Source organism: Acomys minous (assembly GCF_964271855.1).
Source record: "Acomys minous genome assembly, chromosome: 16".
NCBI lineage: Eukaryota > Metazoa > Chordata > Mammalia > Rodentia > Muridae > Acomys > Acomys minous.
In genome coordinates, this window is record NC_140498.1 from 4,058,510 (window position 1) to 4,076,138 (window position 17,629).

The 17,629-nt window shown below is 55.8% G+C and overlaps 1 protein-coding gene across 2 annotated transcripts in view; it reads left to right on the forward strand.

Annotated features, from left to right (window-relative positions):
* Window positions 1-17,125, forward strand: part of NTN1 (netrin 1) — a 184,972-nt gene extending 167,847 nt beyond the window's left edge. For both annotated transcript variants that reach the window (XM_084761866.1, XM_084761865.1), the window contains exons 6-7: window positions 185-259; window positions 13,278-17,125. In XM_084761866.1, the coding sequence (XP_084617992.1) occupies window positions 185-259; window positions 13,278-13,606 (404 nt within the window). In that variant the 3' untranslated portion in view covers window positions 13,607-17,125. The remainder of the gene's footprint in view (window positions 1-184; window positions 260-13,277) is intronic.
* The last annotated feature ends 504 nt before the right edge of the window (window positions 17,126-17,629 follow it).

Genomic DNA, 17,629 nt, shown 5'->3' on the forward strand with positions numbered 1-17,629 from the left:
GCTGATGGAAGAGGGGGGTAGCCTTTGTCCCGCTGGCCTCTTTAGAAAGCCAGCCTGCCCTGAATGGCCACCCGCTTGGCCTGGCCCACGGAGACTGCTGGGTATCTAGGGAGGTAGCCCACTCGGCTACTGGCCGTTCTGTAGTGGCCTAATGAGTTTCTGTCTGTGTCTTCTTCCCCTGCAGACTGCGACTCCTACTGCAAAGCCTCCAAAGGGAAGCTGAAGATGAACATGAAGAAATACTGCAGAAAGGACTATGGTGAGTGGGAGGTGGGGGGTGGGGCGGCGATGGGGTTCCTCTGGGGTGGCTTGCAAGTGACTCCTGTCGCAGAGTCCCTGGGAACCTTGAAATCTCATGTCCCCTGTGTGTCAGAGAAGCCTAGGAGCCTGAATTCTCCCAGCTGCCCTGCAGGGGGCCTCTGGATCGGTGGGGGCCGTGGAGACTGGGCTTCCTGCCCTAAACTCTGTTAGTTTTGCTCCAAGGGCTATAGGGCTGCAGACCGTGCGTTCGTATGCTCCCTGGTCTTCTGTGTCCTCGTCCATACCTTGCTTGGTAAGGTTCTCCAGCATTGACTGCGGGGAGTTTGGAGGTTCCCTTGGGCCATGGGGAGATGGGTGTGTGTGTGGGGGGGTACACTATAAGATGTTTCATTCTCCTCTGAGCCCTCTGACCCTGAGCAGTTCCTGGGGCTTTCAAGGGGAGCCCACATCGTATGAGGAAGGAGCATGTTGGACCAGCTGCTTGGGCCAGACTTGATTGTTTTCTCCTCTGTCAGGCTTGTAGCCAGGGCTTCTCCGCATATAGAAATGAATCTGGCTCAAAGGAATTTCGAGAGCCTCTGAAACCTCATTTTACTGTGGGTATGCCCACACATACTCCTTGTAAAGATGTCAGAGAAGACCCCCAAGAAACCAGACAGTCCCACTTGTCACAGGCCGTGTGGCCTTCCCAAGAGCCAAGCAAGAGCAACATGCAGGTTTTAGGTATTGATGCATGAGTTGCTGGGCTGTGGGCATCCAGGTTCAAGTCCTACCTTCTACCTGGAGTCCACAGTCAACTTCCCAAAGAACAGTGCTCATAAGGAACAGGCACCCCAGAGCAGGGCAGAAGCCTCCAGCTCCCACTGAGGGACAAACCCAGGGTTCTACAACAAGCTTGCTGTCCTTGAGAAATAAAGGAAGCACTCGCCTCCTTCAAGCTGGGGTGGTGCATACAAGGAGGACCTGACCCCTCAGGTCTAGCCCCTACCTTTGCCAGAGACTAGCAGGGGAGCAGGCCAAAAAAATAAAAGCCCTTCCCAGCCTCTGTAAACTGAGAACTTGGGGCTCCCTCACTCTCCAGGCTTTGGCCTGGAAGCCTGATGGATGCTCCTGGCCAAGCAGAAGGTGGGGTGCAGTTGGTGCTGTGTGGGCTGTTATGTACTGCTCCCCCCCTTAGCACTGGGCCAAGAGTAGCGGTGGGTAGGCCTGCATGAGGAGGAGTGGGTGGGGTTCAGTCTGCAGCTCTCTGGGGAAGGGTATGGGGTGGTGGGCTGGGGTTGTGTTGTCTCTGAAAAGTTCCGGCCCGATTCTGCTGTTTGATTGGAAAGAGAGAACTGTAAAGTTACTGAAATAGGTCCCATGGTCCTTTTGGACTTAGCCTGGTTTTGTTCTCTGCCACCTTATATTCCAGGGTTCCCCTGCCCTGTGGTAGAGCTCTTGTCTGCACCAGGTTGACCTTCTCTTTACAGATGGTGGGGTTGGGGGCGCTGCCCCTTGTGCAGTGGGCACTCCCATAGTCGGCAGGAGGAGGCATCCTTCTTGGCTGGGGAAGGGTTTGGGTATGGTCTCCGGGCTCCATGTCAGCCTCTCCTTTCTGGTGTATCTGCTCAGGTCTAGCAAGGCCTGGATGCACTGTGCCCCTGGTGTCACGGCCTGTCTCTGCCTTTTTTCCTTCTCCAACAGCCCTGGGAGGGTCCGAACGCATCCGTTTTCTGTTTCTCTAACAAAACCTCTGAGGAGCACATCACCTACATCTACTCAGCTTCTAGTGAGGGCCTTGTGCTGAGTCAGCACACGGTAGAGTGTGCCGTGGAAGAGGAGACACAGGGAACTAGTCACCCTGCAGTAGCCTGCTCCTAAGATCCTGACAGCCTTTCATGGGGACCTTCATGAGTGTGAACCCCTCCTGACCCAGAATACCTCTAGAGGGCCCTACGGCCCCTCAGCACTCCTATGATACGGACCTCCATACAGGCTCTGGTAGCCACACACCGCGTGGCGGTTTCTGGTTTCAGAGCTTTCCTTGTTCAGTAAGGTCGTTAGAAGTTACAGGAAATCTCCTCTATGAAGTTCAGCCGACCACGAGTCACATGAGTTCCACAGAGGGCTCAGAAGAGCCAGGCACTGTGGGCTGTGTAGAGCTTCATGGAGCCGGGCTTGAGAAGGTAGCGAGTGGTGGTAGAGCACAGGGGCTAGGCAGGGTGGTGGGCAGGGGCAGGGGCAGGGCAGTGAATACTGCAGGGGGTTGCCCAGCAGTATGAGCCTTGCTCTGAGGCTGGGGAAGGTCTCTTGTTAGGCTGTGCTGGGCTGTGGAGACTCTTCTATGTATCCTTGGGTGGACCTGCACAGCCTGGGTGAAACGTGTCTAGGTGGTCCTCCCGCCAGCCCAGGGGGTAGATGGGCTGGAGGACAGGAGAGAACCTGCCTAGATACAGAGGGAGGGCGAGGCCAGGCCAGACCATGGGAGGGAGCTGGCCAGAGGCTCCCTAATCCCTGCTTGCTTGCTGACTGACACTCCGGCAGGGGGCCAATTAGGAAACACATTTCCTTCATAGCCACTGCACTTGGATGTTCCAGAAGTTGCTAATTAGAACCTAGGTTTTGCCACCCCTGCCGAGAGAAGAGTCCCTTTCTCCTCCAGCCCTACCAAGAGACGCTTGACCTGCAGCAGCCAGGGAACTCTCTTTCAGGCTCCACTGACCCTGAGCCTTACCCAGTGGGCAGAAGCCTACAGACCAAGGAGGTCTATGGGAGGAGCCTGGCTGGCCAGCCTAAGGTGGGCCAGCCATGAGCCCAGTCAAAGCTTGGGTGGATGGCTACCAGGCAAGGCAAGAAAAAAATAGAGATCAGGGAGGGCCTTGCCAGGCTACTGCCCCCATCTAGAGAGGACCCCCCCCCCTCCTGGTGGTGGGGGAGATGATGGTTCAGTTATTTTCCATGTGTAAGCATCACTGGTCTGGGCTTCCATTTCCTTGTGTTTCAGATCAAGGGGGTAGCCAAATGCTCTGCACCAAGTCTGAGGGGGCTATTAGTAACTCATGGAGGTCAGGCCACCTGGCTCCACCTCTGCTGAGCCACCTCAGTCCTCTGTTGCCCTCTAGGGGCGTCCAGCTCACCTTACAAAGGCTCAAAAAAAAAAAAAAAAAAAAAAAAAAAAAAAAAGCCCAAGCCAAACCAAGAGTGGACTCCCTGCCGTGAAGACACTTTTTAAAAAATTCTTTGCAAGAGTTAAAAAAAAAAAAAGCCTTACCCTGGAGGAACCCTTCTTCTGTGGGATGGTGTGCATATGTGTGTGTGTGTGTGTGTGTATGTATGTATGTATGTATGTGTGTTCACATGTGCTCCCCCTCACCACCATGACCGCACCCCCCCCAACACACAGCAGACCAGATGTAGGTGGAACACGTCTGTCTGGAACAGCCTGCCTGAGACTCCTCCTCTTGGAGCTCCAAGCTCCAGAGGCCTCTGCCCCTGAGGTCAAGTGCCGTGGCCCAGCACAGCCACAGAGGATGTCCTTGGCTGTGGCCCTACACCTCCTGGGTGTCTCTTTTCCCTTGTTCCTCTGCTTCTTGGGGGAAGGCCTCCTCTGTCTTGTCTCACACATTTAATTTTGTACGGTGTCCCCCATCGCACCGAGCTGCTGCGCACAAGACACCAGCCATGGGCAACCCTGCACACACAGGCGGTGGTCCTGCCACAGGGATCTGTGGAATCCTGGAACTTTATTCTGTTCCCACCCTTGAGATCTCCCATCTCCACGCAGTCACTAAGAGCCCCAGGGCCTGCGCTGAGTGCCTGAGCTGCACTCAAGACCTGCGTGGCACGTGGGGTTGGTCCTCGGGGAGTACACATTTGGAAGAGACCTACACAGCAAGAGCCCCAGAAGACGCCTGAGTAGGGCTGCCCAGGGCCTGGTTTGGGCTTATGGAGGATGGTGTCCCAGTAGCCTGTACCCACAAAGCAGGGATCTGTCGTAGTGGGGAAAGTCCCCATGCCGAGAAGCCGGAAACTGGCTGGTGGTGTCTGACAATGAGGAGGACAGGGATGCTGCTGGGTGTGAGGGGGTAGTGGACGGGGGGAGGGGGAAGGATTGGAATCACCCGCCTGGGCCGCTTACACCTATGTGCAGAAGCCACCACGACCCTACTGAGGGGTGACGTCTGTGGCCTAGCTGCTGCCCAGGGAGCTTCTTCCTTCTCCTTGGGAAGCTCAGGGCCCCTCACTGTGAAAGGGGAGATCACTTCTCTCTTGCCAGTTCTTGGAAAAGCACTTCATTCCCAGAAGTGTTTATTAGTCACCCCCTTGTTGAAAGACATCTTGGCACTGCCAGATGGAAAACTCAAGCGTTCCACCTGACGGCCCACACTGGTGGCTCTTGAGGGGAAGTGCTGGGGATATCATCTTGGCCCTGTGTGACATGAGGGCTACTATGCTGTGGCCCAGGTAGCCCAAGCACCAAGGGGCAGCTCTGGTGTGTCCCAGCATGCCTTTGTGCCTAGGAACTCTGGAATCAGTGGAAATGCAGAGTGAAGACAGCTGAGCCAAGCCTGGGCTCCTGCAATGGCCCTTGGGAATACTTGGTCACCCAGCCTCATCCTTGCGTAGTAGTCATCAGCTGTGTGGGAGAGAGGGAGATGTTCTTATCCCTGTGGCCCAGCAAGACCCAACAAGGTAAAACAGCAAGCCAGGGATCGGGCGCTGTGGGGTCCCAGGCCTGAGCTTGCCCCCCAACCCCCCCCCCCCCCCGGCTGCCGATTTAACCTTGGCAGCCTGGAGTGGACATAGCAGCCCTTGAGGGCTCACAGAGTCATACCCTAGTGGACTGCCGGCTCTCGGCTCCAGATTAGACCTAGAGGGAAAGCCACAAAAACATCTTGATGGGCAGGGAAGACGGCATGGTTCCCACGGTGGGGAGCCCAAGCTGGAGGGCAGAGGCGAGGATGTAGTGAGGGATGCAGTGATGGAGGAAGGCTGTGAGGAGATGGATTCGTGGTGGTGAGCCGGGAAAGAGGTGGATGTGACAGTGCTGGCACTACTGTCGCGGTGGAAGTTCTACTTTGAACAGCAGACAGGGCCCAGTCCTAGCCTCGCTCCTGTCTCAGACTGGGAATAAGAGAATAAGGAAGTGGGATCTCATAGCCGTGGACATGGACTCCTGGCCCCTCATAAGCATCCTTCTTCCTCCTCCTCCTCCTCCTCCTCCTCCTCCTTGGTGACTCTGGAACCAATAGTGATTCTCAGCAGTTTCAGTCCCTTCAGAGAGCCAGATACCTTAGCAGCCACGTCACAAAAACGAACTTGCTACATCTCCTCCCAGGACCCTGGATGTGAGCACAGGTATTCAGGGTTTCCTGGGGCTGCCTTTTCAAGTCAAGGCTCTGATGTGAGCCTGAGGCTGCTGGGAAGAGCCATGGCACCTGGACATCCTCTGGTTGAGGGAATAGGGTACAGACCAGACAACAGCATGCAGCATGCAGCATGGGTTTCAGAGGCTTCCTGACCCTCCCTGGGGTCAGTGGCCCCCTGAGGATCCTCCTGTTTCTCCAGCCAGATGTGACCCCCCCCCTTCCTGAAGAGTGCCAACCACATATGGCTGCCAGATGTGGAGCTGGATCCGCATGAGTCAGCCTGAGGTTGTGGAATGTGGGTGACCACCGAGTTGGGCAGGAAAGGCCAGGCAGCCTCAGTGACAGCTGGACAGCAAGAGTTCTGTGCCCACAAGAAAGTGTTCCCCCCACCCCACCCCCAGGAGAGCCAGGTGGGGGCTGGTGCAAGTAGAGTGACTCTGCAGCCCTTCCCGGCCTTGAGCCTGGCCCCTTTCCACTGTTGCTCCAAGCAGTCAAGAAGGGGGAGATGGCCGTTCTGGGTCTGGGCAGTGGCAGGCCCTCAGGTGCCTGTGTGCTGGCCTATAGTGGTTGTTCACTCCTTTGTAGTCACGTGTGTGTGTGTGTGTGTGTGTGTGTGTGTGTGTGTGTGTGTGTATGTGTGTGTGTAGACATGTTGAGGGTAGCTCGGAGAAACCACAGAGATTACCTGGTACCCATCTTACAGAAGCTCAGCGTGGATGCTGTAGCCAGTGTGTGTAGTGGGCTAGGGCAGGGTTACAGTAGGGCATCCCTGGTGGGGGGGGTGTTACAGTCTCTGTTGCAAAGGACCCTAGGATGCTGGTCTCTGGCCCCAGGCTTCCTAGACATGCCAGTTTCTCCCTACCTGTAGTCTTGGAGGATGCCTCCGAGCAGCCTTCAGGGCTCTGAGAGCCATGGCCTGAGGTAACATCCCCAATCACACTTGAATTGTGTAACTAACGACAGAGTGCAACCCTCCGCAGGGGTCACTGCTGCCCTTGCACCCCGTGCTTCCTGCAATAGGGCCCGGGCACTTCATTTAACCTCTTAGGAGAAGCAAGTTTTGAGGGTGGTTTGATTCCGAGGAACTTGTGGGTGTTTCAGAGCCTATGATGGATGGGGCATGTTGGATCTGGTCACACATGGGACAGAAGTCCAGGTGTAGGTGTCTTGGGGCAGCTTGGTATGGTGGCCCCGTTCCAGCCAGGGCATCTGGGAGGAGGAGCTGCCCCCTGTTCTCATGTACCTTCCTGGAGCTGGAGCCTCAAGGGGACATGGAGGTCAGCAACACTTGCTTGAGGGGTTGCTGTGTGCATTGCTCGCTTCTGTGGTATGGATATAAATCCGCTGTCCTGAGCTGGCTGAAACACCCCCCCCCCCGCACTAGGCTTTCTTTGAATCCTGGAGGGGACTGGGTGATGAGACCTGGAGCTGAGTCACACAAGGGAGGCTGCTTGCCAGCTTCTCCCCTTTTGAGGCCAGAGCCCCATCTCTGCCAAGACCTCTACCCTGGGGAATCACCCATCATCTGCTTTCCCATAGGAAGGTTCCAGAGCAATGCCCAGCAGGCTTTGCTCTCCCCAGTGTCTCTTTTGGATAAGCTGGGTAGGTTGAGGGCCTAGCCAGCATGGGAGACAGGTACTGGTGGTCGGGGTAGCCTGTGAGACCATGCAAGGTGTTCCGAGGTGGGATGTCCTTCTGGCAGCCCAATTTATGCAATGAAGCAAGCAGAGAGGCGAGGGCCAGTGGGGCCACTGTGCCACAGAGGCCAGCTCTCCAGATGAGGCCACCTCAGCCTCACACTTGTGACCTTGAGTGCAGTGGGTGTTGTGTTGCTGTGGGTTGTATATGAAACGCTTCTCAGAGGTTGGAAACATAGTGAATGGGTCCCGGGGCTGGGCCCACGCCAACTGTTTCTTTTCCCCAATCTCTCGCTTGCTTTCTGCTACCTGGCTGTCCAGAGGTAAGCAGCTCTGCGCGGCGTGTTCTCACCACCATGTTTGGCTTCACCATTGGAGCCCACTGGGGACATGTACCACAACCTCCGAATCTGTGGGCCCAGGTTAAGTGCCTCCTCTAAGTTGGTCCACCCAGATATTTTGTGACAGCAACACAGAGGTCATTGACACAGTGGGTGGGGACAGGTCAGCTGCCTGTTGCTCAGGGCCAGGGCTAATACCTCCAAGATGGTTCTCTGATGCCCCTTAACTCCAGGAGATGCTCTCTCCCCTCTCAGGGATGGAGAGGCAGGAAGTGACAGCCAGGATGTCAAGGTTGTGTGGCTGGCTGCTGGGTCTGGTCCTGGAGCAGCAAGACGTCTATATGTGTGTCCGCCCCAGTCTGCACTCGACACAGGCTCCACGCTCTGTATAGAGGCCCTGGGAGCAGGGCTTGACGCTGGCCTGGGAGTGCACAGTCAAGGCCGCATCTCATGGAGGCAGCTGAAGTTTATGACATGCCGCTTTCCACCTGGAGATTTACAGGGTTTTTGGGTTTAAAGGTTTCTGTGCGATTGGTGTACGCTGCCACCCCCTCTCTCCCTTCTTTTTTGGCTGCTGTCTCTGAGGCAAATGGGTGATAGATAACCTTTCCGTATCTGGACGGGCCCAACAGGAAAGCAGGTTAGGGTAGGGAGGTAAGGGGAAGCAAGGGGCAGCCCTAAGGAGGGGCAGCTGTGGGTGGCCCCTGGGGCCCACTCTGAGCAGCCTATAAATCCTGGAACACTCTAGAAGGCGAGAAGCTTCCGCCTCAGAAGTGCTGCAGAGAGAGAGGGGAGCGGCCAAAGGGAACGGTTGTTGCCAGGCCCAGTCTCTGCTCTCCCATGGCTGGCCCAGCAGGTGGCTTCCTCCTTGCTGGGCCTTCCTCTCAGGCTGTGCTCTCAGCCAGCCATGAATTAGCCAACAGAGGCATCTGCCTCATCTTCACAGGTCAGGCAGCTTTCCTAGAACCCAGCCTAGGTGGGGACCTTTGGTCTGAGAGGCAGGCCCTTTACACTTCCGTGCATGGCTGTCTGCCGCTGTTCCCTCCTCCCGCCGATGCCAGGTTCTTGGAAGCCCTGGAGCTCCTTGCAGGCCCTGATGGCCCCTGTTCCTGAAGTAGAGTGGGGCAGGGAGGGAGGTGGGTTTCTAATGAACGGCTGCTAGGCAGGGGACAACAGGCTTCCTTACAGAGGCTCCCCACGTTTCTGGTTGCCTTTAATGGCCTGCCCGGGAATTTCCCTGGTGCTGGACTTGAGGAGGCTGAGGCCATTGGGAAGGGTAGCTACTCCCTCACTTCCACGGTAGGGCAAGCCTGGAGCTGTAGCTAGGGATATTTGTAGGCAGCAGGTTAGATTCTGCACTCCGTGCCCAAGAGAGACATGTCTCCAAGGCACCCCTCCACCCTTGGCCTGCCACCCAGCCCCTACACTGGAGCAGCACAAGTGGCCCTGGCCAAATTTGACTCCTGTGGCTCTGGCCTTCAACTCCCCCTCCCCCGAGTCACGGCTGGGCTCTCCCAATGGACTGAGTGAAGGGGTGCCCAGCTAGCTGGAGATGTGGGCTAGAATTCAGGTAAGGCATGGTAGGCTTTGTGGCTCACCCTGCCCCTGGTTGCTGAGAAACACTCTTAGCATGAAAGTCCTTTCTGTGAACCAGAAAATTACTAAGAGGGCCTGACCACGCCCCCATCCAGCTACAAGGTGCTGAGTTCTGGGCAGCTTATAGGAGAAGAGGGCTTGGCTTCCTGTCCAAGTTTCAAGCTCCCCCAAGCCCCCACCCCTGATTTTTCTCTAAGGTTCTGCTCCATCCCTTCGCTGGTTCCTCCTCAAGGAGCTTGGCTGGGTTTGCAGACAGCCTGGAAGACTCTTCCCAGCCCCGATTTTGCCTGCACGTTGAAGGCACAGGGACTCCCCTCTGCTGTTGCCAGAGAGCAGGAGTTCAGGGAGGGGGGGTGGGGAGGCTCATGGTGTCCAGTCCCTCCTATACAGCAGGGCCTGGAATACCAGCTAGTGTCTGCCTCATGGGCCCTCCTGTCTTAGCTCCAGCGCCGGCCCACTCTGGTTCACAGCTGAGAACTTCTTGCATTCCACCAGCAACCTGTAACTTAAGGGTTCCCAGCATGCTCCCTGCGCCCATGATCCCTCTGTACTGAATCCCATTGCGGTGGATAACACCAGGACATTAGCCTGACATTGCACTGTGTGGCCATTTGCACTCTCTACCAAAGTGCAGTTGGCTGTACAGAAATCTATGGATTGCAGTCTGGGTGGCTAAGACGTCTAAGACCAAAGCACCAGCAGAGCCGGTGTCTGGCAAGGGCTCATCTCTGCTTCTGAAATGCCACCTTGTTGCTGTGGCATCACATGGTGGGAGAGGCAAGGGCTCATGTAAGCCTCTTAGAGGGGCACTGATATGCCCATGGGGGTGGAGACCACATACTGCTAAGTTCACTTTTTGAGGACCCCGGACTCCTAATATTGGGGCATGTGGGAAGGACACCACTATGAGGACCCAAGCAGGATCTAAGAGGGCTGCGTGGCCCCAGGACTGGCGGAGCTGGCGATGAACTCTGCTCAGTCACCTGGCAGAGTGGTAGCACATCCACACATCTAGGTGTAGTCTGGAGACCTTGGTCATTCCTGATCAGAGGCAGCAGCCAGCAGCCAGTCAGAGGTGACAGCAGCCCTGGTGTGTGCCACGCGGCTGCCAGAGTGCTCTCCCTAAGCGCATGGAGGCGGGTCTGTCTGAGGTCACCGCTGCAATGTGTATCTTGAATCTTTTCAGTGGTATGCGCTCTGCGGGGACTTGGCCCATGTGCTGCGTGTGCAGCTCATACTTGGTGGGCTTTGTAATGTGCAGAGGCGTTGCCAAGGGCAGCGGAAATGTGGATTTTTTCCAGCATAATCACATGAATCCTGCTGCCACCCTCCTCTCCCTGAGCCTGCGTGCTGTCTCTGCCTGAACTTGGAAGGTTCTCCACCACAGAAGTAGCTAGATCTGTTGGGGACAGAAGGAGCACAAATGCTATTTTCTTCAACCTCTTTAATTCTTGAACATAGCTGTGTCCAGTGGGGACATTTTGGGCTCAGGTGAAGCAGGTCATTTGGAGGCTCGTGGCAATTCTAGGGAGTGGAGCCTGCCTTTCTAGAGTAATTCAAGGTTTTGAGGTTGCCAGTGATGCTCATCTTCAGAGTGGTGCTCTTGCAGGGATCCTAGTGAGAAGGAAAGTCTCCTGGGGAATCTCGGGGTCCAGTCCCAGGGGCCCCAATCTTATCTAGCCATCTCTTATCAGGGGCTCTTTTCTGTAAAGCTGGGACCCTCTCAAGCCTACCCATCATCAGGCCCAAGACCCCTCTAGTTATACTGGAATGGGGTCCACACTCGTAACCTCATCATAATTGTCTCTGGGAAGGCCCCGTCTCTAGATTCAGTTATTTCTGAAGTATGGGGGTGTTAGGGCTCCAGCGGAGGAATTTAGGGCATCGATGCCATGAGTCTGGGATTAGACTACATCTTTAAGGGCCCAGTCAGAGGGGCCTCTACACATCCAACTCATGCCTGGTCAGACTGAGGGTTGCCACACAGGGGAACTGCTGTGTCCCCAAAGTGGCTCATTCTGGATTCAGCTCAGTCCCCGGGGGGGGGGGGGGGGGGAAGGAAACCAGGGCTCTGGCGGCAGTTCTGATCACTTAGCTGAGGGGCACTCAGTTGCCACGGTGACCTCTGTCTACACAGTCACTTCTCTAGGCTGAAGGGTTTCCCCACCCCCACCCACCCTCAGAGTTCACACTGAGTGTTGAGTCCCTTGGTGACAAAAACATAGAAACGGTTGCCATGGCAGCCATTCTTTGGAGCCGGCAGACTGAAGTGCAAAGTTCAGGATGCCCAGGAACAGCCGAAATGAAAATACGGGGAAAGCCCACCACGTCCTCACACAGGAGGGCAGGTTAGTGCTCTGCACTCAGCTGTCTGCTTCCCCCGATCCCAGTGCTTTGGCCAGCCAGTGTGGGCACAGGGGGGAGGCCACCCCCTTGCCCCCCACCCCAGAGACCTTGATGGGGAGTCACCGGGAGCAGAAGCAGGGAGGTGATGAGCAAGCTGGGCTTCCCTGGAGACCAGAAGCCGCTGCTGCTCTTTCTTGGGGAGAGGGGGTGGTGATGGTGGGGGCATGTCAGTACACTCAGTGGTAGGGCAGTCTTCACCACAGTCCAGGGGATAATGCCGTTTGGGATGAGGTGGACATATGGGGTCAGCACAGGAAAGAGGCCCTGGCTGTGGGGATGGAAAAGATGGCTGCTTCCCTTACATGGGGCTGGGGATAGCCGAGGCCTTCTCTGAGAATCTCCTGAGCTGTAGAGGGAATGGCTGTGTGTTCCTCTTCCCCCAGCAATTCCCAAGTAGGCTCCAAGAGGCACCGGTGACCTAAGAGGGGCCATCGAAAGGGCTCCACGGCCAGCAATGTTTGGGGGACCAATTCACACACACTACTCATAGGCTCCCAGAAAGCACTGCGCCAAGGAAACTCTTGAATGGAACCTGATATTGCACAGATTTATTTGAACCAAGTTCCTTCACTTTAAAAATTTTTTAATTTTATATGTACACATAAGGGGTTATTTGTGCGTAGATCAGAAGTTGAGTTTGGGTATCTTCCTGTTGTTCACCACCTTGCTTTGAGACAGTTTCTCGCTGTGCCCAGAACCAGCAGCTGGGGGTGTAGGCCTGCGTGCTGCTTTGGCCGTGGGTTTTGAACTCAGGTCTCCAGTGTTGGTCTGGCAAACCCGTCACTGACTCAGCCACCTCCCAGCTGCCCTCGGGTGAACATTTAAAATGCCTTGCACTGCTCTTCAGTAGGAGCGTCTCCCGTGTTTGGCATTTCTCCTCAGTGTCTTCTGGACCAGTAGCATCGGCACTCCTAGGGAAAGTATGTGAAATGGGGACCTTGGGGTTGACCCAGTTCTGTTGAGTCAGAAGCCCAGGGGTGAAGCTCTCCAGGGGGAGTCTCCAGGTTTGAGAACCTGGTTAGAGGGGGTGGGGGTGGGGTGGCAGGGCAAGGGGAGGATGGATAGGACTGAACCTGAGAGGCCCGAGGGAGAGGAGCAGCCTGGTGGGGAAGAGCTGAGGACTCTGGCTACCCGGCAGGCTCTTTTATTACTAGGTACTGAGATAGCATGATGGGCTGTTTGAATTGCATTACATTTGGGAGGGCGAGGCTACGGGGGGGGGGTGCATCCTAATGCTTGGGGTGCAGTGATTTCGGGTATAGGCATGCGACTGTTGGGTCAGCACTGCTCTCTCATCGGGGCCATCTGCCCTCAGGGACAGGTAGACCTTACCCAGAGAGCTAAGGGCATACTTAATTCATCAGGCCCCTTCCCTGAAATCTCCTTTGTGGACCTCAACATTTCCCAAGAGCAGTGTTAGGTGGCACCTTCAACAGAGGTGTGAGCATCACTTCTTGGAATAGAGGCCTTGGCCAAGGTGTTAGTGGAATGGGGTACTGGGATCAGCTTTGCTCCAGTTCGCCCACTGCCTGGTGGGGAGCTCTTTGCAGTCACTTCCCGGATCCCACTCTTTCCTTCAGATTCGTGTAGGCCATGGTGTAAGTAGGGCCCATCCCATCACAGGACCTGGGCACCTGGCTGCTTTTTCCAGCCACAGACCCATACCCCTGCTTGCTTTTTTTTTGCAGCTGTCCAGATCCATATCCTGAAGGCAGACAAAGCAGGGGACTGGTGGAAGTTCACGGTGAACATCATCTCCGTGTACAAGCAGGGCACAAGTCGCATTCGCCGAGGTGACCAGAGCTTGTGGATCCGCTCGCGGGACATCGCCTGCAAGTGCCCCAAAATCAAGCCCCTCAAGAAGTACCTGCTGCTGGGCAATGCCGAGGACTCCCCTGACCAGAGCGGCATCGTGGCAGACAAGAGCAGCCTGGTGATTCAGTGGCGGGACACATGGGCACGGCGGCTGCGCAAGTTCCAGCAGCGGGAGAAGAAGGGCAAGTGCAAGAAGGCCTAGCACGGAGGTGGCTAGGGCTCCAGGCGGGCGGGCAGGGTGCTGGCAGGGGCTGGCAGCCTTGGACTTGGCCCACCAGGGTTTTCCCGGGAGGGTGGGGGCGGGGCGAAGTCTGAGTGGGGCGGGGCCCCCAGTGGCTCCGCCCCAGCCCCACCTTCACACCCTTGGCTGCGCTCCTGTGCGCATGGCAGAAAGTACCCTGTATTGACAGGCCAGGCCCTGGAGAAATGAGGACAAGACATAGCTACCTCACGGCGGCGCTCCTTCCAGAACAGAGATGCGCTTCCCTAGGGCTAGGTGGGGGTCGCCGTGGAGGGGCTGGGGGATTCTGAGAGGTGGGCATAGAATGGCACAGTGGACCATAGCCGCTGTGTTTGATGGTTATTGAAGGGGGAGGTGAGAAGAACTGTGAATTTTCGGGCCTGCAGCCTGGGCAGAGGCAACCAACCCACCATCAGACACTAGACACGCCCCCTCCTCTTCCCATCACCTGCTGTCTAGGAATTCCCACAGGACTCCAGACTTGACAACAGGTCCCTATGTCAAAGGGCCAGATGGCACTAGGATCAACCAGCCTTGGGTCTCCACTGCCACCTGCTGGGCTGGTCTCCGGGGTGGAGTTCACCATCTGTAGGAGAGGAGGCTCCTCCTGGGGCCTGCCCTACCCCAGAGGGGGCTGGCCCAGGCTCCTGGCCCATCAGAGGGCCTAAGGACCCTGAAGCCCTAGCCGGGTGGTCACTGCCTCTGCTGGAGCTGCCTGTGGGAGGAGGCATGGCAAACCAAAACCTCCCAGCGCGTTTCCTTTTTGGAAACTTGGAAACAGCCCCTTTTATGACATTTTCCAGAGGAGGGGGAGGGGGTACTGGCGGAGTTTAGGGCAATGACACTGTTTGTGTAATGACATCAGCTCCCACAAGGCCTCACAGCAATGTCAACAGCTGGAAAGGGCCTGGTCAGGCCTGGAATGCCAGCGGCTGGGCTTGGGAGAAGGGGCTTGCTTGATAAGACAGGGCTGCTCCTCGCTCCGCACAGTGCCTGGTATCGAAGCTGCAGGTAGGTAAGGCCAGGGGTGGTCAGGTTCTTAGTCCAAGGAAGCTGTGACTGTTGCTGCCCTCACTGCTGGCCAGGGAAGGAAGAGGCTCCTAGGTTAAGAAGCCCACTGTAAGCTCATAGCTTGGTCTAGCCTGGGCAGCTGTGTTCATTCCTTTCTTGCTGCCTTCTCTGTGGAGGTCTCCAGGCCTTCCTGTGTGCCTACCCTGCTTTTCTCTTAGAGGTTTAAGGTCCTCACGCAGGCAGCTCCAAGCTTCCCTCCTGGTTGCTTCCCAGGCGCCCCCCCCCCCCTTCTGGCTTTCCCTGCCTCCCTACACTCGGGCCTCCAGCCTCACGCCCCGCACACTGGATGAGAGGCCTGGCTCCCCTCTCAGTCAGGAAATTGGTTTCATTTCCCCTGCCCATTTGGCTGCCCCAAGGGCCATACCAGGAATGAAGCCCAGCCCCTTAGTGATGCGACTCCCTCTAGCCTCTTCCGCCTCTGCCCACATCACCACTGCCATTTACTGCACCTCCTTGGTGCCAGGCACTTTACCCATAGGCTCCTGGCCTGTCTTAATCACAAACCCACGAGACAGGGATTCAGTCTTGTCCTCATTTTCACCAGTAAAGAAATGTGTCCATGTGCCCAAGGTCACACCAGCACAGGTACTCAAACCCTGGCCTTACCATAGTTGCACAGCAGCTGTGAATCCACTCCCACAGTGCGTGGGGTGGGGATATCACTGAGACCCAGACGGCTTGTCTCTAGAGAACCTTGAAATATGAGCCTGGAGCAGGGTCTGGGACAGACACCTTCAGAGGGACATCCAGAGTGGTGGGGCACAAGAAATGCACTCCCCAGAGGAAAGCCTCAGGGTCTCAGAAGACAGGTGTTAGCCATCTGAGAGGGCCTAGAGAGGGGTCCTGGCTGCTCCGAGTGTGGGAAGGCAGGCTGTAGGGCTTCAGAGAGAGGCTAGCAGTGAGCACACAGATGGATCCCGGGAAGGGTCATGCGGCTTTCCTGGTCCAAGCCTGAGACTGATAGGCAAGCGCCACTATCCGGGGCCTAGACAACCAGTGTGGTTTGTTGGGTGCCATCTGCAGCACACTGCATGGCTTCTGCCCTGGCCAGCTTCGACCCATGAGCCTTGGGTTCCAGTCTCACCTGATGTCCACTGAAGCCCTTAACTAGGGGCACCCTCCTGCTAAGCAATAAGACATCTTGCTGGAAATCCACCGCAGCCTCCTGCCCTGTCCCCGATGGCCAGGCTGTTGGGGATTACACTGAATGGCCAGATGAGCCAAGTTGTGGATGAAGTCGTTGCTGAGAGAGCAGAGTTTGTCACTGCTGCCACTTCTGTTCTGACCTAGCCTGAATGCAGCCCACCTCTCTTCTGCCTGAGAGCCAGCCTTGGGGAAGCAGCTGTCTCCTCCCCACCCTTGGCCCCCACCCTAGGGAGGAGATGGAAAGGAGACATCCTATGTGTACAGTTAGGAAGGGATGCAAAATGGAAGTAGGTTTTTGAGTTTGAGAGTGTATTAACAGAGTTGACATGTAGGTCTTTGAAGAAAACCATACCTGGTTAGTCACTTACCAGTCAGGACTCCCCAGCTGTCCTTCTGTTTACTAGCTGGGGAGGCTGGTCCCCTGCCGTCAGTGTGGTGGGGTAAAGGAAATGGCGTGCTCCTGGGTACACCTGTGAACTGTGGCCTCTGGCCAGAGCTGCTGTCCTGGAAAGCAGGGCAGGAGGCGGGGCCATTGGGCTCCTTCAGATGGGAGGGAGGGCCAGATACTTGGGGCAAAGCCCAGGCAGGCTGGAGTCGTCTGAGGGCCCTAGAGGACTTTCTAGAACTCTGCCGCAGTAGTCCCATACAGGCAACAAGTACAGGCTGTCTTAGAATCGCCCCAAGCTGGAACAAGACTGAAATTTAAGAGACCCTTTGGGACACACTTGGGAAATGGTTCCTTTAGGGTCTCAACACTTCAAGGGCTCCATCTAGGAAGCCTAGAGAGTGGGCGGATGAGGCTCACAGTGGGCTGTGGTTCACAGACAAGACATTCCAGTGGACCGGAGCCATGCCATACCCCAGGGGTATCAAAATTGTCTTTGTGGGGCCTTGCCCCTGCCAAAAAACCAACCAACCAGCCTCACGTCTTGTGTCAGTGGACATCCCCTCCTCTCCCTGCTCTGGGCACACCCCTCCCCTCTCCTGTTTACGGATTCTGCTCACTCAGAATTGTAAATGTTTAGTGACCATGACATATTGTTTGGGTCAGTGTTCCTTTCCAATGCATACTAATATATTATGGTTATTATATATGAATATATTTAATGACATGGAGAAAGTTGTGGATTTTCTTTTTTTTTTTTAAAGGGTTTTTCTTTTTGTTGTTGTTGTTAGAGTTGTAATGGACCCAGATGACTTGTAACGTGGGCCCTACATGATAGAACTAAATTCAGATATCATTAAATAAACTCTTGTATACTGTTCTGTGTCCCAGTCTTTCTTGGTGGCCAGTGCCTTGGTGGTGGCATCTGAGGAGGGGGAAGGACGGAGACTAACAGCAACTTAAGGAACATGGCGTCTTGCCCTGGGACACCCCAGCCTTGTGTGTGTTTTAAACAAAGAGCCCTAACTACCCAAAAAAGGCAGGAAAAGTATAGCCTTGCCTGGAAAGTCCTGGGGGCTTGCTGGCTCTGACTGCTGTTCTAACAGGCTCTCAAAGGATGACAGTCTGTATTGCAATTCCGAAGATGACGAAGATGACGCTGGGGCAGATCCTTGCCATTCCCTGGAGCTCCTAGATGGGGTACAGGGGAAAGGAGGTTCCTCCCGCTTTGCCCTGCCTCGCCGCTAGACACAGAGCCTGCAAGCCCTTTCGGACTTTTATATCCACCCTTTTCTTCTATTCAAGATGAAGTAAAGATGAGAAAACCCAGCAGGTGGATGACACTCAGGGGATCATGCAGAAGATCCTCCCCCAACCCCCAT